Consider the following 19,386-nt stretch of genomic DNA (forward strand, 5'->3'; position numbering starts at 1 on the left):
ATAACATTGTATGTTAACTGACTGGAATTTTTAAAAATGTAATCACGCCCCCCCAAAAGCTTTCTGCTTTTCCCAAAATATGTATTTTTTAAAATTATTTATTTTTATTTTTTCTTTATTTTATTATTTATTTATTAACATATAATGTATTATTTGCTTCAGGGATACAGGTCTGTGAATCATCAGTCTTACACATTTCACAGCACTCACCATAGTACATACCCTTCCCAGTGTCCATTACCCACCCACCCTATCCCTCCCCTCTACCCCCAGCAACCCTCAGTTTGTTTTGTGAGACTAAGAGTCTCTTGTGCTTTGTCTCCCTCCTGATCCCATCTTGTTTCATTTTTTCCCTCCCGACCCCCCACAACTCCACCACCCTGCCTCTCAAATTCCTCATATCAGAGAGATCATATAATAATTGTCTTTCTCTGATTGACTTATTTCGCTTAGCATAATACCCTCTAGTTCCACCCACCCAAAATATTTCTGAGAAGTCAGACATAAATTATGAAGAACTAGAAGGGTTCACATGTTGTATGATTCAATTAAACTATATTCTCTTCTGTTGGGTTTTTTAAAAAAAGACATAATATATGGTTCTACATATATAGAGTATCTGGAGGGTCAAATTCAGAGACAAAGTAGGATAGTGGTTTCCAGGGGCTGGGGAAACAGAAAATGGAGTTATTATTTAATGGATTTGGAGTTTCAGTTGAGATGATGAAAAAGTTCTAGAGATGGATAGTGGCGATGGTTTCACAATGATGTGAACACATCTAATACCACCTAATTGTACACTTAAAATTATTATTATTTTTAAAGATTTTGTTTATTTGAAAGAGACGGAGAGAAAGAGAGAGACCACGAGTGGGAGGGGCAGAGGGAGAAGCAAACTCACTGCTGAACAGGGACCCCTATTTGGGGCTTGATCCCAGGACCCTGAGATCATGACCGGAACCAAAGGCAGCCGCTTAACTGACTGTGACTACACTTAAAATTATTAAGATGCTGGGGCACCTGGGTGGATCAGTGGGTTAGGCCTCTGTCCTCGGCTCAGGTCATGATCTCAGGGTCCTGGGATCGAGCCCCACATCGGGCTCTCTACTGAGCAGGGAGCCTGTTTCCCCCTCTTTCTCTGCCTGCCTCTCTGCCTACTTGTGGTCTCTGTCTGTCGAATAAATAAATAAAATCTTTTTTTAAAACTATTAAGATGATAATATATGTTTTTATTAAAATCAAAAATTTTAGAAATTTTAAATTATTAAAACGGTAAATTTCATATGTATTTTACCACAGTTAAAGAGCAAGAATAGGAAGCAGCTGTCTGAAGAAAAGTTAGGATCCAAGAAATAATTGATAACCTTTCCTACTGCTTGTGGGACTGGTACGAGATGGAATCAGCAGAGTCTGGGTGTGGGCAAGGAATGCCCCAGGAATGGAGAATATGTCACACTGAGGGCCCTGTTTCTGACTCCCCCACCCCAACTCCACATTGTCTTCATCCTAACTGACAAATCTTGAGTCTGGAACTGAAGACAAGATTGGTCCCAGATGTATGGTCTCCAATATAAGATCTCCCCTGGGAAGTGGCTCTACCTAGTGGCAGAGAGAAAGAACCAAAGGGGAGCAGGAGTGACTCCATATGCAGGGGACAAAATAGTGGCAAGGCTCATGGACTTCCTATCCCTACCCAGTCTGATGCCTTAGGATTGAGCAGAAAGTATCACCAGCAGAGATTAGAGAAGTGCCTGTAGAAAAGTAGATGTCACTGAGTGCTGGTGAGGTGTTGACAACTGTCATAAGCTGTGGGTGGGAGCGTAAATTGGTACAGCCACTCTGTGGGCAGTTTGCCAAGAACAATTAAAACTAAAAACAAGGCTATACACTCTGACCCAGTGATCCTTCTTCTCTTCCCTAGAGAGATGCTTGTGTGTGTTCCCAGGGAGGCAGTGCGAGGCTATTAGTCAATGTTTCGTTGTTGGTTACAGGCAGAGACTAGAAACAACCTAAGTAAATGTCCAGCATTAGAACAGCTCCGTAAACGGTAGTATGTTCATAGTGTGAAATATTGCCTAGCACTAAAAAGATTGAAGTACATCTCTACATTCTCATGTTGGTAGATCTTCAAGACATATTGTTGAGCAATAAAAAGAAACTTGTGGAATCAAGTCCATATTCTGATACTGTTTATATATATATATATATATATATATTTTTTTTTTTAAAGATTGTATTTATTTATTTGACAGAGACACAGCGAGAGAGGGAACACAAGCAGAGGGAAGGGGAGAGGGAGAAGCAGGTTTCCCACTGAGCAGGGAGCCCGATGCGGGGCTCAATCCCAGGACCCTGGGACCATGATCTGAACTGAAGGCAGATGCTTAATGACCGAGCTACCCAGGTGCCCCTGATACTCTGTGTGTGTGTGTGTGTGTGTGTGTGTATTTTTTTTTAAGATTGTATTTATTTATTTGACAAAGATCACAAGTAGGCAGAGAGGCAGGCAGAGAGAGAGGAGGAAGCAGGCTCACCGCTGAGCAGAGAGCCCGATGCAGGGCTTGATCCCAGGACCCCGGGATCACGACCTGAGCTGAAGGCAGAGGCTTCAACCCACTGAGCCACCCAGGCCCCCTAGTTAATATATTTTTTTAAAAATCAAAAGTATGTGCTAAGATATAAGCTAAGCTGCTATAACAAAGATATCCCCAAATTTAAAAAAAAAAAAAGAAGAAGAAGAAGGCTTAAATGAGAGAGCATCTTTCTCACGGAACAGCCGAAAGGGAGGTGTGCTCCGGGGTACGTGGTGTTCAGTTATGTGTGTTCATATGTGTGAAACGACAAGGATTACATTTGGCTCATGGAGTCTGTGGGTCGGGAGTTTAGACAGGGCATGATGAGAATGTCCTGACTGCGTTCTGTGATGTCGGAGATCTCAGCTGGGAAGACTGAATGGATGGGAGTAGCTTCCTTGGCTGTGGCTGGAATCATCTGGTGGTTCTTTACCCACACGTCTAGATGTCTGAGCTGCAGTGACGAGAACGCTCGTATCATTTGGGACTGTTGGTCAGAGTCCTACGTGTGACTTCTCTGTGTGGCTAGGATTTCCGTACGACATGGTGGCTTCAGGGTAGTTGGACCGTTTCCTGTAAAGGAAGTGTTCCAGCAATAAGGCGGAAGCCACATGGGCTTCATGACTTTTTTTCTCAGAGCCTGTAGTGTTGCTCTTGCCATATTTTATTGGTCACACCAGCCACAAGCCTGTCTCTATTTAAGAGGAGGGAACAGAGATCCCACCTCTACGAGAGGCGTGCTAAAGGATGGGCCATCATGTTTTAACACCATCACAGGGGAAAAGCTCGGTCACATGAGCTTGGCTTGGCTGGGGAAGGGACAGTGGGCTTTGCCATTGACATCACGCAGCTTCCATCTCTGGTTTCAAGGTAACTAACTGCACCTGTTGTCACCATATCCCTGTTAGGGAGAGGGACAGCGGAGGACCAGCATCTCCTTATAAAGGTGTGGTTCAGACGTTACACACGTCACATCTACCTGCCTCCCTTTGGCCAGCTTGTCATCCTGTTGCTACATGTAGCTGCGGGGGAGGCTGAGAAATGTCTGTTACTGGATGGCTGTGTGCCCAGCTACTACTCAGTGGGGTCCTATTACTAAAGGAAGTAAAAGTGAATAAGCATTAGGAACAATTTGGTTTTGCAACAGTGTGTATCTGTCATATGTATGTATATATTTTTATGTGCATATATATAGGAATAGGTCTATATAGAACAGAGAAATGCCAGGCTACAGTCTGGAAGAATACATAGACAGAAGAAAGTGGTACCAGTAGTTACCTCTGGAGAAAGGGGAGAAGACAGGATGTGGGATAGTCATAGCAGACTGTAGGCATAGCGGTAGTGTTTTAATTTTTAACAAGGATAATGTCTTCATGTTTTACTTAAGAAATTAAATATTAATTTAAATCCAGGAGGGCCTGGTGAGCATCTGGCTGCCTGATGTTGCGGTCTTGGTCTTATCTTTCTGTGGTGGGAGCCCCATCCCACAGAGTACCAGGAGTTAGCAGAGCCCTTTATCTTCCAAGAGCCTCAGCTGCTGTTGCGGAGGACTCCGGAGTCAGAGGCCCCACCTTTTCAAGGCCTCATACTTGGGATCTCTCTGCCCCCATCCTTCCTGTCCCTTTCTGGAGGGTTTCCTTTATTACTAGCAGATTAGTTGAATGTAGAGGGCCCCGGAATTCCCAAAAGGGAGTAAGTCACAGCCTCCCTCTCTCCAGAGTGCTTGTTAATTACAGATAGGAAGCTGGTCACTGTGAATGGAGAACGCAGTGGGCAGCAAGCAATCAAAGCGTCACAGACACTGTGTCCCTCCTGATAGGAGAAACCGAGGGCACAGCATCACTTTAATGGCATTTCTGTCCCAAAAGCATAACCAAAATTCGCTCACGAGGAAATATCTGACAAACCCAGATGGAGGGACATTCTTCCGAACAACTGGACTGAACCCTTTAAAAATGTCCATGTCATGGGGTGCCTGGGTTAAGCCAGAGGGTTAAGCCTCTGCCTTCAGCTCAGGTCGTGGTCTCAGGGTCCTGGGATCGAGCCCCGAATCGGGCTCCCTGCCCGGCAGGGAGCCTACTTCCTCCTCTCTCTCTCTCTGCCTGCCTCTCTGCCTACTTGTGATCTCTCTCTCTCTGTGTCAAGTTAAAAAAAAAAAGTCCATGTCATGAAAGACAAAGTTGAGGGGTGCCTGGGTGGCTCAGTCATTAAGTGTCTGCTTTCAGCTCAGGTCATGATCCCAGGATTCTGGGATGGAGCCCCACATCAGGCTCCCTGCTCAGCGGGAAGCCTGCTTCTCCCTCTCCCACTCCCCCTGCTTGTGTTCCCTCTCTTGCTGTGTCTGTCTCTGTCAAATAAATAAATAAAATCTAAAAAAAAAAAAAATGTTGAGGAACTGTTAAAGGAACCTAAAGAGATACAATGATTTGATCATTGTACTATGGATATATGAGAGAATGTTGAGTTCTTTTTTTTTTTTTTTTTTGTCAAGATTTTATTTAATTTGAGAGAGAGAGTGAGCAGGAGTGGAGAGAGCATCAGAGGGAGAGGGAGCGGCTGGGAGCCCAACTCGTGGCTCAATCCCAGGACCCCAGGATCATGACCTGAGCCGAAGGCAGATGCATCACCAACGGAGCCACCCAGGTGCCCCGAGAATGCCACGTTCTTAGGAAATGGGTGCTGTGAAGTGTTTAAGAGTAAAGAAGCATGTTGTCTATGACCAACTAGTTTAGGAAGGAGTAGGCAAACTTTTTTTTGGCAGAAAGGCTAGGTAATGAGGATCCTAGATTTTGGCGGGCCATATGGTCTGTGTCACAACTACTCCCTGCGCTGCCGCAGCACCAGTGTCCTCGGCCATATGCAAACGAACGGGTGTGGCTGTGCTCCAATGAAGTTTATTTACGGATTCTGAAATTTCAACTTCGTGGACTTCTCATGCGTCCTGAAATATTCTTTTGATTTTTTTTTCCCCCCAGCCAGGCAAAAACCGTTCCTAGCTTACTGCATGCAAAATCTGGTGGCTGGAGATTTGGCCTGTGGATTGTAGTTCACTGTTGCCTGATATAGACCAAGAACACACACACACACACACACACACACACACGCGCGCGCGCGATAAAGCAAATATGTATGGCATAACGTCAACAGTTAGTGAATCTGGGTGAAGGGTAGGGGGGAGGTTCTTTGTATTCCTACAATTCTTTAGCAAGGTTGAAAGTATTTAAAAAGAGAAAGTTAGGGGCGCCTGGGTGGCTCAGTGGGTTGAAGCCTCTGCCTTCGGCTCAGGTCATGATTCCAGGATTCTGGGATCGAGCCCCGCATCGGGCTTTCGGCTCAGCAGGGAGCCTGCTTCCCCCTCTTTCTCTGCCTACTTGTGATTTCTGTCTGTGAAATAAATAAATAAAATCTTAAAGAAAGAGAGAGAGAGAAAGTTATGTAAAAGACATGATTTTCCTCTCCGGGGACCCAGGAAGGAGAGAGTGAGGGTGCTGTGTGAATTCAGGGGACCAGGCCCTCTCATCTCGGGTTCAGGGGAAACTTTCTCACAGTGTTCTTTGATGTTGCTCCTAATTGTTACCTGTTCACTTTATTGCCTTTGATTCTTTATTTTCTGGCTTGACTGTCCTATTTAGAGACCCCGCGTGGCAGATGTCTGGAGACCAGGTTTAGGCTCTGGCCTCATCCTTTGACTATCCCCTTTTTCTCTCCCTTGGTAAATACATTTCTCCCCACCCAAGAAAACAGACACTTTAAATATGTTCATTGGGTTATTGTTTTTAATTTCATGGTCCCTGTCCCTCATATTGTTTCCTCCAAATTGTTGGTGCTTGTCTTAGATTATCAGAACACTGGGGGAAAGGGCTTGTTTCTGAGCATATGGCGGAACCGTTGTTGGAGTTGTGCTGGGACAGCAAGACTGAGAAGTTAAGTTAATGTGTTCATTCTCCTTGCCTTGAGGTGAAGGCTCTCGTATTGCCCCAGGCCTTGCGGTCCTGAGTAGTTATTTCCAGAGCCTGGGGTAGGGAGGGGCGCTCTAAGGGAAGAGGTGTGTCCTTTTCTTAGTTGGCTTAGCAAAAGCTCTCTTCATTGCCAGGATCAGAAACCCAACTCAGACTGACTTAAGTGAAAAGGAGTCTATGCATCATATCACCAAGAGCATTACATTCAGACCTGGTTAGATCTAAGGGCTCAGTTGATGGTGAGAATTCTGTCCCATACTGCATTGCAATTCTGTTTTCCTGTTTGGCTTCATTGGCTCAGCAGCCCCGGGTGTTCCTTCTCCCAGATTAGCAAACCCAGAAGGAGGAGGGCATTTCTAAACCAATACTTCTAAATCAGAGTCCCAGGGCTGACTCTCATTGGCCCAGCTTGAGCCATGTGTCTACTGCCTCTGAACCAATCAGTGGCTAGGGCATTGGAGGATACTGATTGGCCAGGCCAGTGATCCAGATCACATGACTGCTGTTGACGCGGAGACTCTTGACTCCACTCAAACCACCTGGACCAAGTAGTGGTTGACAAGAGGTTGCCTCTCAGAGGCATAGTTGGCTGCTGTTCCTATTAGGAAGGATGGAACCTGGGTAGGAAAAATCCGTGAGTTCCTTACAGAAGTGCTGTGCTGTGCTGTGCTGCATTCTCCAATTCCCGTCCTAGTTGTCTAAGCCACCTCTCTGATCGTAGTAGTTGTATCATCTTAGCTCTCAAACCGACTTCCACAGTCATGTCCGGCTGTGCAAAACCACCCACTCACACTCTCCCGTACACCCTGCTCGGGCCCCTCCATCCCCCAGGAAACCCACAGGATCTACAAGCAGAAGCTGGAGGAGCTGACCTCGCTCCAGACTTTGTGTAGCGGCTCCATCAACAAGCAGAAGACGCGCCTGAAGGACTTGAAGCACACACTCCAGAGGTAGGCGAGGCTGAGCTCCTTCGGTTTTAAGGGACAGAAACCCAGCTCAAAGCTGGCTGAAGCAGAGAATGGAAATTTTAATGGAAAAAAAACCAGGAGTAGCTTCAGACATCACTGGATCCTGGGGTCAAAAGATGTTTTTAGGAATCTGTTTGTTTTTCCCCCCCTTTCTGAATTCTGCCTTCCTCTAGATTGGCTTCACACTCAGGCTGACTGCCCCCTTACGGTCACTGAGATGGCCGCCAGCAGTGCCCAACTTATATCTTCCAGATATAAGTCCTCCAGCCTTCCTTCCTCTTGGTTGGGTTACCCCAGGAGAATAACTTGTTTTTCAGCAAAAGTTCTGTGTGTGATCCTAATTGTCTGGAATTGGTCACGTGTTCATCTGTGAACCAATCACTGAGACTCTGGTTAGGCAGTACTGAGTCATGTGCTCAGTTCATGGACCTGGGGGACGGAAGAGCCTTATTGGAACCATATGGAGGGGGAAAGAGGATGAGAGGTAGTTTCCCGGAGGAAAGTTGCTGTAGGTCTTTGGTCTGGGTGGTAGGAGGTCTGGGATTCCCAGGGGGAAATACTTACGCTCATGACAGTTCAGTTCTTGAGGCCTCGATCATGTGTTCACCTCCCAGTCCTCATGTCTTCATGGTTTGGAAAGTGCTTTCATTCCCCCACAGGTGAAGGAGTCCAATGGGTGCTGTGATCCCCAGGCAGGCAAGGAGACTGATTGAGGTTGTAAGAAGCATCGAGATAGAAAGATGGGAGGGCAGTGCCCAGAACTCCCACATTCTTCCTCCAGTCTGAGTAACACCCCTGCTCTCCCTGTGCCCACATCTCTGACCGAGCAGGTACAGGAAGCATGCCAGCCGGGAGGAGGCAGAGCTCATTCAGCAGATGAGTGCCAACATCAAGGAGCGGCAGAACGTCTTCTTCGACATGGAGGCCTACCTGCCCAAGAAGAATGGGTAGGAGCCGGGAGCTTATTGGACCCCTGCTGCGGGCAGATGCCCAGGCCTAGCATACCTGGTCTTGTGACTCCCATCTCCCTGCTAGGGCTTGAGGTTGAGGGGAAAGGAGGGGAGCAAGGGTAGGAAAGAGAAGGAGGCTTCCTCATACATTCCTCCATGGAACAGGAGGGGATCTCAGGAGGCCTTTTGTGAGGAACCACATACAAGATCTGGTTTCCGGCACCTGCTGCATGCCTGGTGTCACCTGAGGTGAAGAGGAAAGATGTTTTCTCCCAAAGAACAAACATTTATTTTATTTTATTTTTATTTTATTTTTTTTAATTTTTTAATTTTTTTAAAGATCTTATTTATTTATTTGACAGACGGAGATCACAGAGAAGCAGGCAGAGAGAGAGGGGGAAGCAGGCTCCTGCTGAGCAGAGAGCCCAATTTGGGGCTTGATCCCAGAGATCATGACCTGAGCCAAAGGCAGAGGCTTAACCCACTGAGCCAGGCGCCCCCACTGATTTTATTTTTATTTTAAATTCCAGGATAGTTAACAAACAGTATCGTGTTAGTTTCAGGTGTACAACAGAGTGATTCAGGACTTCCATACGTCACCCAGTGCTCATCTCAACAAGGGCACTCCATCATCCCCATCGCCTAGTTCACCCCTCCTGCGCCCCCTCCCCTCTGGTAACCATCAGTTCTCTGCACTTAAGAGTGTGTTTGTTGCTTTCTCTCTCTCTCTCTCTTTTTTCTTTTTTTTCCTTTGAGAACAAACATGTATTGAGTGCCTGCTGTATGAATTGTCTTGAATTGTCTACAGCTTGGTGAGTCAGACCCAGGTATCCAAATTCTACAAGGTTCAAAGACATTGGGGGCAGGGGGATGTTCTGCTCAGGCGGCTCAGCCCAGGTTTGGATGTGAACACTCTTCCTCCTTTGGAGAAGTCCATTTCAGGTGACATGACTGCCACCTGTTCCAGAGTGAGATCGGACAGTGTTGTATCAAAACCCGAGGTGGGCTGCTAAGTGCACTCCCATCACTTCCCTGTGGCCCTTTCTCCCAGTTTTGCCTAAGGGCTGAATCAGAGCCCCTGGTCAGGAGGCTTACTAGCTCTTTTACACTTGAAGCCATTCCTCTTGGCTTCTCCTCTTTTGCCACAAGAAGAACTCCCTGAGTTGGGTGGTGATAATTTTCCATAGAATGAAACCCCATGACCCTTTTTTACAGAGCAGCCCAGGTCCGCTTTCCCAGCTCCAGCCTCTTCAGTCCTCTGCGTATTTTGCAACAGTTGGAAATCTTTGGATTACAAATGACAGAAAGCCCAACTCAGAGTGCTTACAAAAAAAATGGGCAATTTACTGGCTTATGTAACCTCAAGGTGCGGATGTGGCTGCAGGTCTGGCTGGATCCTGCTGCTCAAATGATACTGTTAGGCTCTGTCTCTCCATGAGCTTTCCTTTTATTCCCTTTGCCATGTGTGTCTTGCTCTTAGGGAGACTTTCTCTACAAGCTGGCCCCAGGCGCTCTGGGTTTGCATTCTGCCAGCTTAGCAATTCCAGCAGAGAAAGCCTCTTTGTTTCTTTGTAGTTCTGGGAAAAGTCCCAGGACTGAGTCTCATTGGCCTGAGACCGTTGTGTCACATGACCATCATGGACCCAATCAGGAGGATGCAGTGCTTTGGTTGGCTAAGGCTGGGTCATATGCTTTACCCCGGGACCTGGAGGGGAAAAGAGATTCTCCGAAGGGAAATGGCACTGCTCTTTCAGGAAGTAGGGACTGTATCTCTAGGCAGGGGGGAAAAAAACTGATGTTCTTTTTATATCTCTGTTCCAGTTACATCAGACCAGAAATGCCCCTAGAATTTATTCAGAGCTAGAAAGAAGACTTTTCTGTTTGCTTTTCTCCTCTCAGCCTTCTACTCAGCCTTCAAAGCCCAGTTCAAATGTTACCAACTTGGTGAAGCCTTTCCAAAGACCCCTCCTCCCTCTGTAGAATTAAACCCTTCCTCCCCTGAGATTTTGTAACTCTTTACTTGCATCTTTTTTTTTTTTAAGATTTTATTTATTTATTTGACACAGAGATCAGAAGTAGGCAGAGGCAAGCAGAGAGAGAGGAGGAAGCAGGCTCCCCACCGAGCAGAGAGCCCGATGTGGGGCTCGATCCCAGAACCCTGGGATCATGACCTGAGCCGAAGGCAGAGGCTTTAACCACTGAGCCACCCAGGCGCCCCTTTACTTGCATCTTTATTAGTGCCGTTAGAGTACGGGCTATCGTAACAAAAGCCCAGTGATACGGGGGCTCAAACAAGGGGGAGGTTTCTCTTTTCATACACAGCAGTCCAGAGCTGAGGGGACCAAGAGTGGTGGGCTCATGGGGTCATCTAGGGACTCAGGGTGCGTCCATCTCCAGCTCGCTGGTTCACCACCCTTCAGGGAATTGTCCTCACCTACGCGGCCAAAGCTGGCTCTCACCGTCACATCTCCAGGGAGCGGAGGGCAAGCGGATACCTTTTAGAAAAAAAAGTTTGCTGTTTCCTGGGGAAGCCAAAAACACACTTATTCTATAATCTGGAAATTCCACTCCTATCTGCATAGCCAATGGAAATGAGTGCTTCTGGCCTCCAGTAGACATATATAAGAAGGTCAACAGCAAAGAATCCAGACACAAAAGGTCCCATGTTGCAAGAGTCTTTTTTTAAGTGAAATGTCCAGAATAGGCAAATCCATACATGTGCAATAGATAGTGGTTGCCAGGTGCTGTGGGAGGGTGGAAAGGGAGTGACTGCTGATGGGTATGGGCTTTCTTTCGGGATGACGAAAATGGTCTAGAATGGTCTAGAGCCTGGGTGGCTCAGTGGGTTAAAGCCTCTGCCTTCGGCTCAGGTCGTGATCCCAGGGTCCTGGGATCAAGTCCCGAATCGGGCTCTCTGCTCGGCAGGGAGCCTGCTTCTCTGTCTCTCTCTGCCTGCCTCTTTGCCTACTTGTGATCTCTGTCTGTAAAATAAATAAATAAAATCTTTAAAAAAAAAAAGGTATAGAATTAAGTAATGGTGATGTTGCTATACAATGTTGTGAATATACTGGAAACCATGAAGTTGTGTGCTTGAAAAGGGTGATGTTACAGGGATGCCTGGTGGGCTTAGTTGGAAGAGGGTGCAACTTTCGATCCTTAGGGTTGTTAGTTCGAATCCCATGAGGGGTGTAGAGATCACTTAAATAAATAAATAAATAAAACTTTTTTTTTTTTTAAAGGATCATATTATGGTATGTGAATTACATCTCAGTTAGGAAAAAAAAGAAAAAAGAAAGAAAGCTGTTCACAGCAGCGTATTTCTATTAGCCAAAAACTGAAGACAACATAAGTGTGTATCAGTAGTAGAATGAATAAATAAGTTGTGGGGTGTCCACTCAGGGGAACACTGTACACAGACAATGTGGGTGAACCTCACAGACATAGTATTGAGGGAAGAAGCCAGGCATAAAATATACTATAGGTATACCTATAAATATACTGAAGGTTATACCTCAGTTTTAAAAAAGAACCCTTTCTGGGGCGTCTGGGTGGCTCAGTGGGTTAAAGCCTCTGCCTTTCGCTCAGGTCATGATCTCAGGGTCCTGGGATTGAGCCCCACATCGGGCTCTCTGCTCTGTGGGGAGCCTGCTTCCCTTCCCCTCTCTCTGCCTGCCTCTCTGCCTACTTGTGATCTCTGTCTGCCAAATAAATAAACAAAATCTTAAAAAAAAAAAAAAAAGAACCCTTTTTAAATTGACCTAGAGATTTGTAGAGATTGTACACATGCCATCACCTCATTGGCTGGAACTCAGTCACATGGTCACACGAGCTGCATGGGAGCCTGGGAAATATGGTCTCTAAGCCAGCTAAGATGGGGGGAAATGGTTTAGTCATGACTGCATGTGTCACAGTTGTCTCATTCTCTAGTTAGTCTTTATTCTCCATGTGAGAATTTTACTGCTGAGTTTAGCACGCTATTTTCTAACATCGATGCTCAAGGCATGCTTATTGTTTGAATGTTTTTGGTTGGGGCCCATTCCTAGGGCTGGTAAGAAATGAGTCAGCCCTCACTAGTCCTTTCCTTCCAGGCTCTACTTAAATCTCGTCCTTGGCAATGTAAATGTGACCCTTCTCAGCAACCAGGCCAAGTAAGTATCTCTGACCCCCGCCTGACTTTAGGGAATCCAGGAATTTTGCCCTTTCAACTTAGAAGAAATGAACTAGCTAGAATTTTTGTGTAAATAAAAAAAATTTATAGTATGGGCTGTGGCCCTTGGTCTTTCTGACACTCTCCTGCTCAGTGAGGAGACCACCTTGGGAGTGTTCCTTCCTTCTTTTCATGTACTCAGTACGTTGGGTGAGCAGAACTGCCACTCTCCCATGAGAAACAGTCCCTGCTCCGTTCCACCCCTCATCACACACGGTTCTCCTGGGAAGCAGGCAGTGTTGTCCACCTGAAATCAGTCAGTCCCAGGGGTGGTCGAGCTGTGGCGTTTCTGCTGCCGTAGCTGATTAGGGAGGAGCTCTTCTCCACCCCCTGCCCATCCCCATCACCAGCCCAGAGACCTACCCCAGGAGCCCAGGGACGTGGGAAGCTTTGCCCATCGGTCTTCTTTCTCTCATTGACCATCACCGTTCATTCAAGGCCAGCGCTTTCCTTTAGTGGGATCACGAGGTTCTTGTGGGCAGTGGCTGGTGGTAGGCAGAGGATCTGATGGTGCCGAGGATTGTGTCCCCAGACGGGATATAGTTATATTACTGTAACTATAGTAATAGTTACATGACCTTTCCTGGGGGTGTCTGTCATTGCAGATTTGCTTACAAGGATGAGTATGAGAAGTTCAAGCTCTACCTGACCATCATCCTGCTCCTAGGGGCTGTGGCCTGTCGATTTGTCCTTCACTACAGGTAACAGGAAACATGGTGGTGTGTGTAGGTTTGGTGGGGGCTGGTGGGGGGTCTCTCCTGCATCTGCAGTGTTTGGGTGATTGTAGGTAGAGAAGAGCCTTTTCTTATGCAGAACAGCAGTCCTGTCTACTCGACATCCGTCCAACAAATACCTACTGAACCACTACTGGAGAGACCTTATAACCAGGAGTTAGGAAAGAGCCTAGTGGCACATCCACACAATGGAATATTATTCCGGTAACGAGTAGGAATACAGTAGTGACACATGCTACAACATGGGTCTGACAATGTTATGTTTGGAGAAAGAAGCCAGTCACATATTGTCTGATTACACTTTTATGAAATATCCAGAACAGGTGAATCGATAGAGGCAGAAAGCAGATTAGTGGTCAGGAGCTGGGTGGGGGTGGGGGTGGGTGCTGTTGATGAGGAAGGGGTTTCTTTTGGAGTGAAGAGAATGTTCCAGAATTAGATAGAGACAATGAATGTATAGCTCTGTGAATATACTAAAAAGTAATGAATTAGGCACTTTGAGAGGGTGAATTTTATGGTATGTGAATTATGTATCAGTTATAAAAAGAGAAAGCAAGAAAAAAGGAAGGGAAGGAAGAAAAGAGAAAAAAGAAAAAAAGCCTGCCTGGGTTTGAATCCTGGCTTTGGGACTGACTGGCTGTTACCATGAGCAGGTTCCCTCCGGGAGCCTCAGTCTCCCCATCTGTAAAACGGGGGTGACACCAGGCTTTGTTAGCACTGCGTGCGGAGGGCTCTGCCGGGCACCAGCGGTGCTGGGGAGAGAGAGCGCCAGCCGCTGCTTCTGGAGCAGGAAGAAGCCACGTGGCTCTGAGAGGCTGAAGGCCAGTGCCTCATGGGGTTTCATTCCTCCCCGAGCCCTGGGTTTTGTGCCTTGAGGGGAGGCAGCTGAGTACAGCTTGGGCATCTGGCCCTTGTGTCGGGCTTATTTGCTGGCAAGGGCTTGGCTGGGAGTCCGGTTTCTGGTCTGGCCACTTGAATGTCCAGACAAAGGCTCTTTTAGGTCCTGGGCCCATGCCTGCCTGCTGCCTCGGGCTGGCCTGTTTCCCCAGAGGCTAAAGGCTGCACACATCAGCACTGCCCGCTCACATGCCCCTCTGGAAGAGAGAGACGTTCTCGATGTGCAGCCAGATTCCCTGGCGCTGGCACATCTGGGGCCCTCAAAGGGCAAACCTGTGGTTGGTTTTAAAGTTCAGCGAGGGCCTGGCTGTCTCGGTTTCTCCCCATCCCTTTCTGTATTCATTTCCCGGGGCTCGTATAACAAAGCACCACAAACTGGTAGGCTTGGGACAACAGAAATCTATTCTCACACAGTGCTAGAGGCCAGAAGTCTGAAATCAAGGTGTTGGTGGGACCATGCTCGCTCTGAAGGCTGTAGGGGAAGGTCCCGTCTTGCCTCTTCCAGCCTGAGGGCTGCCGGCTTCCTTGGCCTTCCTCGGCTTAAAGCTGCTTCTTGCCACTCTCAGCCTCCTGTGCCTCAATCTTGTCACGTAGCCCCCTTCCCTGTGTGTCCCTGTCTTTGTCTCATGGCCTTCTCGGGAGGACACCAGTCTTTGGATTCAGGGCCTACCCTAACCTGTTATGACCTTGTCTTAACTAATTAAATTTGCAAAGACACTGTTTCCAAATGTCATATTCTGAGGTCCTGGGTGGACATGAATTTTGAGGCAACACTAGTATACCTTCCGTGGGTTAAAAATAGGACGGGGGAAGGGGGCTGGACAGGCAGCTCCTCTCTGTTCTGCCTTCAGGGAAGTCTGTTTGACCTTGGGCAAATGACGTAACCTCTCCCCACCTGGGTTTCTTCACACACAAAATGAGGGTAACGGGAGCTACTTGGTAGCTGAGGATGGCTGAGAGGACCGGATAGGTTCTATTTGCAGTCTTTATTTTTTATTTTTTTAGATTTTATTTATTTATTTGACAGAGAGAGAGAGTTCCTAAGTAGGCAGAGGGGGGTGGGAAGCAGGCTCCCTGCTGGGCAGAGAGCCCGATGTGGGGCTCGATCCCAGGACTCTGGGATCATGACCTGAGCCGAAGGCAGAGGCTTAACCCACGGAGCCACCCAGGCGTCCCTATTTGCAGTGTTTACAGTAGTGCCTGGCACATAAGGCACGTTGTGATCGCTGCCAGCATTTTGCGCTAAGGCTGGGCAGGCTGGAAGAGACCGCCGCTTAATATCCAGTGCCTCCAAGGAGCAGGATTCTCTTTCCTTACTCTTGCCCCCTTGGGATGGTTTCCTTGCTGGGGGCCCCACAGAAAGGCCCTTCTACGGTGGGTTCTAGGTCCAGGTCTGCCACTCACAGATTGTGTGACCTTGAGTAGAGCCCTTGCTCTCTCTCCATTTGCTTCCTGTCTTTCCCGTGGCCAGAAGACATCTGCCTGTGCTGTCTGGTCCTTGGGAGGCTTTGGTGAGGCTGCTGGAGAGTGCGATGCCTCTTTCTTCTGCCTTCAGGCTTAGAGGCTGGATCTACTTAGTACTGTTCTCTCTCAGGATTTGGTTTTAAAGCTGCAGGGAAAAGGTGGTTGGAGTTAAGCTCAGGTTAGTTGGGGCTTGGTTTTGGATCTCACTCCGGGGCAGCTTGCTTCCTCTCTCTGGGCCTCAGTGTCCTCATCTATAAAATGGGAAGTTGGCCTGTCTTGTTGTGTGTTCCCCCAGAGGCAACCCCAAGACAAGCATTTGAGTGCCAGTAGTTTCTTTCAGAGGTGATCCCAGGAAACATTGGTAGGGGAATGGGAAGTGAGACAGGAGGGGCTCCCCTGTAGGCATCTGGAGAACTGGGGGACAGCATGGAACATGCCTTAGTTACCCACTTGAGGGGCGAGGGAGCAAGGGTGTTTATCTTCCAGCTGCTGTTGGTTAGGGGACTTGAAGACCGTTTCCAGAGGGCATCAGTTCCCCCTGGCCCCAACCTGCCTCTCACAGCAGCGGGGGCCTGAGAAAGCCAGGCGTGCCAGGAATGGCAGGGTTGGCTGTCGGGAGCTCTGTCGACGGGCACAGATGTGGTTAAGTGCATCTGCCACAGGAAGCCATCCTGTAGGGTTGGACGAGGATTCAGAGAGATCGTCCACGTGAAATGCCTGTGGCGTTGCAAGTTCCCGGTAATTAGAACTGGCCTGGCGTGGCCCGACTCGTGGTCCCGAAGAGGTGCGTGTGACCTTGCTTGGCACAACATCTCTGCAGATAGATTAAGTGAAGGAACTTGAGAAGAGATTATCCTGGATTATTCAGTAAGTCCAGGGATCCTTATAAGAGGGAGGTTTGAGGGTCAGAGTCGGAGAAGGAAACGTGATGCCACAAAACAAGGAATGCAGGAGTGTCTAGAAGCCAGCACAGGTTAGCAAGGGCACTCTCCCCGAGAGCCTCCGGAAGGAACCCAGCCCTCCCCATTTCAGACCTCCGACCTCCAGAACTGTAAGAGATTAAATGTGTGCTGCTTTCAGCCACTAAGTCTTTTGTTATAGCTGCAACAGGGAGCTCATACACTCTGGCTGAGAAGGCTGGGGCCGGCACCTCAAGCATTTCCCTGAAGTGCTGGGGCCATAAAACCTTACTTTTAATTCCCCTCTTTACGGAGAAGGTGTAAGAAAGGCCCAGGGAGAAACATCCTGGTAACCACGACTCACGACTCACTATTGGGCCTGCCTCCTGCCTGAAGGGGAGCTCGGAAGTTGGTGTCGGTGTCTGAGTGACCCTCTGCCCTCGGGAGGCCCTCCCCACCCCAACACCCCATTCAAGTCAAGTAGGCTTTTGATTTCTTCAGAACTCAACATCTGAGACTCATTTCTCAGGCTTCGGGTACTCTGTGATCCTTCCCAAAGTTACAATAGAGAATGCAGGGAGCCCTTCCTATGCCCCAGGCCCCGTTCCCCATGCTTCCTGGGTTAAACTCCAGCCTACACGGGAGCTGCTCTCATTCTCCCTGCTTCAGTGCAGGAGTGATCGCACGGGAGAATCACCGACTTGCCCCTGGGATTTGAACTTGGGTCCTGAGCTTCCAGAGTCCGTTTCTGGCCCTCCCAGGGTGATGGTTCCCGGCCCTCCGCAGGCAATGGCTCAGGAGGGCTTGGGGTAGAAAGTCTGTCATCTGTGACCACAGAACAGGGTGACATCGCTTAAAAGCCAACCTTCCAACTTCGGCTCTTACTGTTTGAGTCATACTTTTCCATTTCCCTCCCAGGGTTATTGTAGTTGTCCCAGTTCGGATATGGAAATGGAGGACATGGGGAGTTTCTCCCTCCCCGGTACAGGTGGATACCGCCCCCCCCCCCACAGTCGTGAAAGGATTTGTCTGGCACTGGAAAGGACAGAGGTGCTTCCCTTTGGGTTGGAAGCTAGAGTCTCCATTAGAGTCAGTGGTAGGGGAGGTTCTGAGGGGCCGTGTGTCATAGGCTCTGCCCCGGGACCCTTCACCGAGCCATACTCAGGGGGTCAGTCCGCGAATCTCACAGCAAAGCTGAGGCCAGGGCGGTGGTGGGGGGAGGTCTCTGGTGAGGTCACATGCCATGTCTCTGCCAGCTCTCCGCTCTGACCAGGGCACAGCACCAGCTCCGGCCTCTCTGCCCGACTCTGGGCCACGAGGACTGCAGAGGAGGCAGGGGTTCTTAATTCATCTTACAGACCATTCGGGCCATAAGAATTTTTTTGTGGGCACTGGGGTGGCTCAGTCGTTAAGAGTCTGCCTTTGGCTCGGGTCATGATCCCAGGGTCCTGGGATTGAGCCCCGCATCGGGCTCCCTGCTCAGCGGGCAGCCTGCGTCTCCCTCTCCCATTCCCCCTGCTTGCGTTCCCTCTCTCGCAGTGTCTCTCTCTGCCAAATAAATAAAATCTTAAAAAAAAAAAAAAAGAATTCTTTTGTAAGTGCAACAAAGCTTATAGATCTTTTAAGGGGAAGGAAGGGAATTGACGTTTGTAAATTACACTTACACTGTAGACAGTTTAAGACACTCAGTTTTCTGCTTGAAGTCCTCCTGTTGCCCTTGACCAAAAATTTTACATCAGACAGTAAGAACGTAGAAGGGAACAAGGGTGTCCCAGTGCTCAGGGAAGGGGACAAAACCTCAGCTAGAGCCTTAAAAGCAAGCAGGATTCTGGCAGAAAGGTGAGGAGGGGGACAGGCAGGCTAGGTGGCAGCCACGCTTACTCTGTCTTCTGCAGGATGGGGTCGGGGGGTTTGTTCCCAGAGGCAGCCTGGTTTGCTGTACTGTTGCCCTGGGGCGGGGGGGGGGGGCGGGGGGTGGTAAGAGCCATCCCTGGTTCTTATGCCTGCGCTCCTCCCCGGGGCTATTTCTTTCCACCAGGGTGACGGACGAAGTTTTTAACTTCCTGCTGGTGTGGTATTACTGCACCCTGACAATTCGAGAAAGTATTCTCATCAGCAATGGCTCAAGGTAATTGGGGGCCCGGCTTTGCGGGGGGCATTGGGGGATCCAAAGGGAGGTCTGTCATGGAAGGGATGCATGTGAGAGCTGGCACCCTTAGCCCATATTCCCTTTCTCTGGGGAGGGGCAGGGTGTCCCTGACTGCCCCAGGGTGGAGGAAAACCATGTCTGCTGCTGCGGGGCCACCTTCCGTGGTCTCCTGCTTACCAAGAACTCTAACTCAGAGAGGTTTAACACAACAGAAAATTGGTTTTCTCCTCTCAAGGAACAGGTCTGCTGGGACTGACTTCAGGTCAGGCTTAATCCAGGTGTTTAAACAATGGTGTCAGGATCCACTTTCTCTACATCCCTCACTTCTGCCTTCTGTGATGCTATCTTTATTCTCAGGCTCCATGCAAAGGCATCCCAGAGCTCTGGGCCCACATCTTTTATTTCTAACGTTCCCAGCAAAATAGGGCACCTTGCTGTTTTCCAAGAGTCTCACTGGGTCCCATTGGCACCTGCTGAATCCTGTGCCTGTCTCTGAACCAATCACTGTGGTCAGAGAATGCACGGCTCTGATTGGTCAGGCTTGAGCCTCGTGCCCGCCCCTGCAGGCCACCATCAGAAGCCTAGG

At 48.5% G+C, this 19,386-nt stretch overlaps 1 protein-coding gene across 1 annotated transcript in view; it reads left to right on the plus strand.

The window, feature by feature from the left end:
* The window catches only part of TMEM120B (transmembrane protein 120B), a 41,333-nt gene that overhangs the window by 11,286 nt on the left and 10,661 nt on the right, over positions 1 to 19,386 (plus strand). Inside the window, exons 2-6 of the mRNA XM_032876347.1 lie at positions 7,364 to 7,482; positions 8,331 to 8,447; positions 12,539 to 12,598; positions 13,263 to 13,358; positions 18,690 to 18,779. Coding sequence (XP_032732238.1) covers positions 7,364 to 7,482; positions 8,331 to 8,447; positions 12,539 to 12,598; positions 13,263 to 13,358; positions 18,690 to 18,779 — 482 coding nt within the window. The remainder of the gene's footprint in view (positions 1 to 7,363; positions 7,483 to 8,330; positions 8,448 to 12,538; positions 12,599 to 13,262; positions 13,359 to 18,689; positions 18,780 to 19,386) is intronic.

This window comes from Lontra canadensis, unplaced genomic scaffold (genome assembly GCF_010015895.1).
Source record: "Lontra canadensis isolate GAN:19392208 unplaced genomic scaffold, GSC_riverotter_1.0 scaffold58, whole genome shotgun sequence".
NCBI lineage: Eukaryota > Metazoa > Chordata > Mammalia > Carnivora > Mustelidae > Lontra > Lontra canadensis.